General features: G+C 37.3%; 1 protein-coding gene across 1 annotated transcript; it reads left to right on the top strand.

The window, feature by feature from the left end:
* Positions 1-1,053: 1,053 nt before the first annotated feature.
* Positions 1,054-2,279, top strand: LOC129738218 (uncharacterized). The gene is made up of 2 exons (XM_055729408.1): positions 1,054-1,517; positions 2,210-2,279. Exons 1-2 carry the CDS (start codon positions 1,054-1,056, stop codon positions 2,277-2,279), a joined length of 534 nt encoding a protein of 177 aa, XP_055585383.1.
* Positions 2,280-7,175: the final 4,896 nt, after the last annotated feature.

Here is a 7,175-nt window from a genome sequence, read left to right as displayed (position 1 = left end):
AATATATTTGGTTTAAAATATTTTTCATCAAAATATGTAAATTTATAGTGCAGTGCAGTACGGTTCGTTCGCACTGTAAGTTTCCGCATGCGGGGCGAACCACGCTTGGTTTACTAATGTGTGATGGTAGATGCAACGCTATCTGTAACAGTCACTTTATAGTAGTTGACACGTGCCGAAAATAATTTGGAGTATGATGATAATTCTTCCAAATAAAATTCTACCTGCTCATTTTCCCCATCTTTCATTTGTTCTAACTTTCTGTTCGTCTATAAGTATTTCAAAACTTTTAAGATAACTTACTAAAAAGGACATTGCCTTTCCACCAATAAGGACGATAAAACAATTAAAGTTTTTATTTATTTTGGAAAGAATCTGAACACATTTAAACTTAAAAATGTAAAATTTGAAGTTTTAAAGAAGAATTGGAGGTGAAAAATTAAAAAAAAATAGATCTGTATTTTGATCGCTTATCTTTGAAAAAAGTTGTTCTACACACTCAGTTTTTTCATCAATTTCCAGCAAACAAAAGTTTCTGAACGCAGTCATGTTGATTGTTGACCGTTATGAGTGAGAACATTACTGTAGAGCTCTGCTAGATTCCGCTTCTCAGCCCAAAATAATCACTGAACGAATGGCCCAAATACTCTGTCTGCAACGCAAAAAAGTAATAGTCATGATACATGGTGTAGGAGAGAATCCGCAGTCTGCTAGTGATACGATATTTACCCAAATAAGATCATGTCAAGAAAATTTTGATATGGATGAGCAGTTTTTGATGTTGGAGAAAATCACGTCTAAGCTGCCTGCTCGTAATACTGATTGGAATTTACCTAAAGATATTTTCATGGTTGATCCATATTTCCATGAAAGTTCTGGAAACGATGTGATTGTTTGAAATGAGCATTTTTTCTCATGCTTTAAAACTGGTGCGAAAATATTCTTGTCTGATTCACTACCACTAAATATTGGTGGACAGCCATTCGGGTGGCTAGTATCTGGAGAACCAATATTCAGCATAAAGTACAACCGTTGGAGCAGTTTTCCGTAACGATGGCATCTTTAGTCAGCTTGGAGGAAACACTAGAACGTTTTTGGGCAATAGAAGAGCTACCCAGCCGTCAAATTTATTCTGAAGAGGAGCTCGCTTGTGAGAAATACTTTGTGGAAACTACATCCAGTGCTCCTGATGGTCGATATGTGGTTCGTTTGCCTCGTAGTACGCACTTCGAGGAGATGGTGGGACAATCTGAGGACACCGCATTTCGTCGGTTCAAAGCCCATGAACATCGGTTGAATAGCGATCCAGAGCTGAAAAAAGAATACCATCAGTTCATGAAGAAGTACATCGATCTGGGTTATATGCGTGAGATTACCCGAAAAGAAGCGTCCGAAATTAAAGGTTATTTCCAGCCTCATCATCACGATACTAAGGAATCCAGTACTACCACAAAGATTCGGGTTGTGTTCGATGCTTCAGCGAAAACTTCCTACGGATACTCTTTGAACGATGCACTGTTAGTTGGTTCAGTCATCCAGCTTCTATTTTGCGTTTTCGTTCCTACCAGGTAGCAATTGTAGCTGATGTTGAAAAAATGTATTGGCAAGTTCTTTTAAGTACATCCTCATGACTCACGCTTTCAGCGAATATTTGGCATTTTAGTACCGAGCACCCCATTTCCATTTTTGAGCTCAACACTTTGGGCAATGGTCCATCCTCCTTCCTTGCAACACATTGTCTGTCGCAGCTCATCGAAGACGAGGGTCAAAAATATCCTCAAGAGGCTCTCGTTGCCAAAAATGATTTTAGCATGGATGATTTCATGGGAAGAGCTCAAACTGTCGAATACGCAATCCAAGTCACGAAACAACTGAACGCTTGATGTTAAAAGGTGGCTTTGTCTTGCGTAAATAGCAACGAATCATTTGCTCAACGATGATCAGATTGGAGTAAGTTCCCGGCTACGGTTCGACGCAAACGAGAGAATCAAAACTCTAGGCATTTCTTAGGAGCCTCAAATATGTTTGCTAGCGATATAAAGCTGAGTTGTTAACATGACCGCATCACTAAACGACTCATTCTATCTGGAATCGCTCAGCTATTCGATCCCTTGGGTCCGATTGCCCCTTTTTTATTTTTGTATTTTTTTTATTTTTATTTTTATTCTTTTTTGGGATTTTAAACCCATTGGTTTATTCATCCCCACAGATTGCCCTATCGTCATCCGTGGGAAGATGCTTCTTCAGAACTTGTGGTTGCAATCATGTGGTTGGAATGATGAAGTTTTGAATGACGTGCAAGGTCCTGGATGGTTATCAAAGCCGGAGGATTTTTGGCCGCATGAGAGGATTCCCGAATACCCTGAAGGTGTAGAAGAACGTCGAAAATTATTAGTACCTAGCAGTTTCTTTAACTGAACTTAAACATTCTCAATTTTTTTCATTGTATAATTCATACACTCTCCTCAAACGCATCACCGCTATGTATTTGCGATTCATTCGTAACTATCGATCTAAAGCTAGAGCACAATCATCAGGGGGTGCACTGGATATGCACCTGGGTCCCACTATTGAGGAACTTGATATCGCTGAAATGGTACTAGTTAAATTGGCACAGTCGGAAGGTATTGAAAAAGAAATTACCCTATTAAAAAAAGTCTCTCATGTCCCAAAGCAGCCACCAATCCGTCTTTTGAATTCACTTGTCGACGAAAAAGGCATTCTAAGAGTGGGAGGGAGGTTGAAATTGGCAGATCAACCCTATGTCACCAGGCATCATACTTCCGAATTTCCATCCCGACGACGTCCTAGTACAGAGTGGCATACGAGGATGTTGGAGATGCACTCGAGCAAGTCCCGTTCCAGCATGTCAGCAAGTCGGTCAGCTTCTGGAGCCACGTGTGAGACCTTTCCGTCCATTCACGGTTACCGAGGTGGATAACGCTGGTCCTTTGTATCTGAGACCTGTTTACAAGCGAGCCGGACCATCGAAGGCCTACATCTGCGTATTCGTCTGCTTTGCCACCAAGGCTGTGCATTTGGAGATGGACAGTGACCTATCAACTCAAAGGTTCCTGTGTGCATTTCGACGTTTCATTTTGCAACGTGGGCGCCGGGCGCCCAACTGATATGTATTCGGATAACAGCAAGAATTTTAAAGGCGCAAATAACCAGCTTATCCAAATGCTTTCTCAGGGTGGTATCGTTCAATCAGCAGCGGCAGACGAGGGTATTTCCTGCCATTGTCCTAGCAAACGACATCTCTATAGGCAACCAGAAACATCCGGCTATCTTTTGACGTGGTGAAGAGCAGCTTTTTTCGGAAAATGGTATACTATAAGCGTAGTGCGTACCACAATTTCGAACAATATCATTATGAAAAAAGTGAAAGAAAATGTTGAAAACGCAGGTTTCAGTGGTGGAATAGAGTTATCGTTAATTTGCTCTCTCAGAAAGTTCCTTATGTAGCCATATTGCGATTGTTAGTTCCACCAGCGTATGTAAATAAAATTCGAACTGCAAATCGTGGGTTACAACAGGAGAATTAATCAAAACAAAGACATGCACAAGGAATTAAGGAAAGAATTCATTCTGGAAAGAGAAAAAAATTATTCTTCGCGTAAGTTTTCATTATGTCGTATGATGCATCATCAACATTTAGCGAAAACGGCTGCAAGAGCTAAAAAAATTTCTTTGAAATTTGTATTTCACATCTAAAAAATGTTGTTCAGACAACAAATATTCTTAATGAAAAGAAGTTGCGACTAGTTTATGTTAGTTTTTATATTTTATGTATCAAAACTATTTGTTTACATTTTGTTTCAAATGACGTAATGAAAGCTAACGCGAGATTTGTAGATTATTTGATACTTGAACCACAACATTATTTCTACTGTTGTTCCTAAACGCCTTTCGAAAGCATATCTGGACTTTCTACTATGTATATTCAAATAAAATTTCAACTCACCCAAGTCGAAACTCGCAGCAACTGTGAGGATCGAACTGTTTATGATAACAAACTTTCGACGATAATTCAATCGATGGCCCAGCCAGCATGTCAGAGCCTCACTTCGTTCGTGTGGCAGCAATTAAAGACAGACCTCCAGCGTATTTCGTCCTTGAGCAGGACAAACTTACCGAAAAGAGCGCTTTCTGTGCAGCTAAATAGGCGTTCGTGTTCCTCTGATTCGTCCTCCGGGCAGAGTCCCAAGGACAAACAAATTAACACCATTAGCTGTTTGCAGGGCACGCAGGGATTCTATGCTAGGAGTGTTTATTTTTTGTTTTCGAAGGAGAAAGCTCCTGCTGTTGCCGAAATAGTCGTCAGCAAAAGCAAGCTAACTGAGACATCATCCTCGAATCGGGACACGCTTCTGTGCTTCAGTGGAAGTATTTAGTCCTCCTGGAATGACCTTGAGTTTGACGGACTCTGCTCGGGCGAATGCTAACGGCAACGTGCCCCATCTTCGGGCACTTTTTCGGGGCTTCCGATGAAGCAAGTCGTATTTTGGTTCTCACTCTATCTTGGGCTCATGGGATCTTCAGTTACGGGCGAAGGTGAAATTGCTTTAGGTTCGGAAAATTTAGGGATTTTTATTTTTATTGACGGCAATTTCGAAATTTCTATATAGTTATGAATTCCTGCGAACGAAGCATCAATTTCGATACTGTCTTTGGGTCGTTGCTGAATATTTTTATTGCAGGGTGAAACGTTCACTAAGAATAAGACTTAATTGAGAGATTCCTTAGTCATTCAAAGGAATCTCTGGATTTTAGGAATCAAATCACCTTATAGTTTCTTTGATTTGGTTTCTAAAATTTTAATCAAGGTAAAATTAAGTATACTATCACTCTTATCCATTTAGACTAAGCCAAGCAATCTGTCGGGGAAAGTTCAAGAAAGCATCTCTCTCCGGCCATAAAATCATAAAAGTGCCCGGCGAAAGTAACTTCGGCTCGGATCCATCGATCCAGAGAAATGCAAGGCTCATCCTTCGAAATTACTTTATGGCTTTATCGTTTTATACTATTATTTCGTCATAATTTCGTCCTTTTAGAATGACTCTTGGATGTCCGTCCGTTCTTCGGGATCCTTCCAAAATCCGAAATTACAGTAACGTTCCGCTACGGGTCGGCCTGGGGAAGGAGACAGAGTCGTCGGCAAATCATAAAAAGGAAAGCCTCTTTCGGCCGTTTGCCGAGATCAAAAGAAAGTTCGCTCGAAGTCAGGACCGCATCAAGGCAATCGTTCCGGCGATACAACCCCGAAAGCCGGCCCTCATCGGCCCGGATTGACTTCTCACTGTGTTTATTTTCAAATATTTTAATTTTACGATTATTGTCCTTTGAGCCAAACTGTAAACTAAGCCGACAGGAGTCGAACGGATCGGCAGAAGAGCGGAGATCCACACGCCTCGACAAAAGGCAAGAGGACCGGGTCTAGCTAGCGGTCATTTGCTGCTCCCCGGGCTTCCAACGACGAACAAGGAAAGGTTCCTGGCTATATGCAAAAAGGATCGTCGACACGACAGGATCGTTTTATTGCCATTATTACAGATATAAACATACAAAGGTAGCCGGCAAGTAGCGAGAAAAACGGGAGAGAAGTTTCCATTACTGTGCTTCCTCGGTGACTTTTTACGCTCCCGCTACAGGAATTTAGCGTGAAACGGAAGTTTTATGTTAAAGTAAACAAATCTATGAAAATTTTATAACTGGAATCCTTTATCGATGTCTACTATCACTTTTAAGGCTAAATTAGCATCACGACGGGAAATTTTTTTTTTGATTGATTGAGATTCAAAACAAGATGAAGAATGTGGCAAAATTGTCAAAATTGTAAAAAAAAGTAAATCATTATCAAAACTGTCAAAACAGTAAAAATTGTCGAAATTGTCAAATTGTTAAAATTGTCAAAATTGTCAAAACTGCCAAAATTGCCAAATTGTCAAAATTGCCAAAATTGCCAAAATTGTCAAAATTGTCAAAATTGTCAAAATTGTCAAAATTGTCAAAATTGTCAAAATTGTCGAAATTGTCAAAATTGTCAAAATTGTCAAAATTGTCAAAATTGTTAAAATTGTCAAAATTGTCAAAATTGTCAAAATTGTCAAAATTGTCAAAATTGTCAAAATTGTCAAAATTGTCAAAATTGTCAAAATTGTCAAAATTGTCAAAATTGTCAAAATTGTCAAAATTGTCAAAATTGTCAAAATTGTCAAAATTGTCAAAATTGTCAAAATTGTCAAAATTGTCAAAATTGTCCAAATTGTCAAAATTGTCAAAATTGTCAAAATTGTCAAAATTGTCAAAATTGTCAAAATTGTCAAAATTGTCAAAATTGTCAAAATTGTCAAAATTGTCAAAATTGTCAAAATTGTCAAAATTGTCAAAATTGTCAAAATTGTCAAAATTGTCAAAATTGTCAAAATTGTCAAAATTGTCAAAATTGTCAAAATTGTCAAATTGTCAAAATTGTCAAAATTGTCAAAATTGTCAAAATTGTCAAAATTGTCAAAATTGTCAAAATTGTCAAAATTGTCAAAATTGTCAAAATTGTCAAAATTGTCAAAATTGTCAAAATTGTCAAAATTGTCAAAATTGTCAAAATTGTCAAAATTGTCAAAATTGTCAAAATTGTCAAAATTGTCAAAATTGTCAAAATTGTCAAAATTGTCAAAATTGTCAAAATTGTCAAAATTGTCAAAATTGTCAAAATTGTCAAAATTGTCAAAATTGTCAAAATTGTCAAAATTGTCAAAATTGTCAAAATTGTCAAAATTGTCAAAATTGTCAAAATTGTCAAAATTGTCAAAATTGTCAAAATTGTCAAAATTGTCAAAATTGTCAAAATTGTCAAAATTGTCAAAATTGTCAAAATTGTCAAAATTGTCAAAATTGTCAAAATTGTCAAAATTGTCAAAATTGTCAAAATTGTCAAAATTGTCAAAATTGTCAAAATTGTCAAAATTGTCAAAATTGTCAAAATTGTCAAAATTGTCAAAATTGTCAAAATTGTCAAAATTGTCAAAATTGTCAAAATTGTCAAAATTGTCAAAATTGTCAAAATTGTCAAAATTGTCAAATTGTCAAAATTGTCAAAATTGTCAAAATTGTCAAAATTGTCAAAATTGTCAAAATTGTCAAAATTGTCAAAATTGTCAAAATTGTCAAAA

The sequence above is a fragment of the Uranotaenia lowii genome, chromosome 1, assembly GCF_029784155.1.
Source record: "Uranotaenia lowii strain MFRU-FL chromosome 1, ASM2978415v1, whole genome shotgun sequence".
Lineage (NCBI taxonomy): Eukaryota > Metazoa > Arthropoda > Insecta > Diptera > Culicidae > Uranotaenia > Uranotaenia lowii.
This window is presented reverse-complemented; position numbering and strand designations above follow the sequence as displayed.

Bases quoted from the DNA above. Each gene is read 5' to 3' on its own strand.
- LOC129738218 (XM_055729408.1), top strand. From the start codon at position 1,054: ATGGCATCTTTAGTCAGCTTGGAGGAAACACTAGAACGTTTTTGGGCA. The intron at 1,518-2,209 runs GTTAGTTGGTTC...TCATCCCCACAG, and splicing joins TACTCTTTGAACGATGCACT to ATTGCCCTATCGTCATCCGT.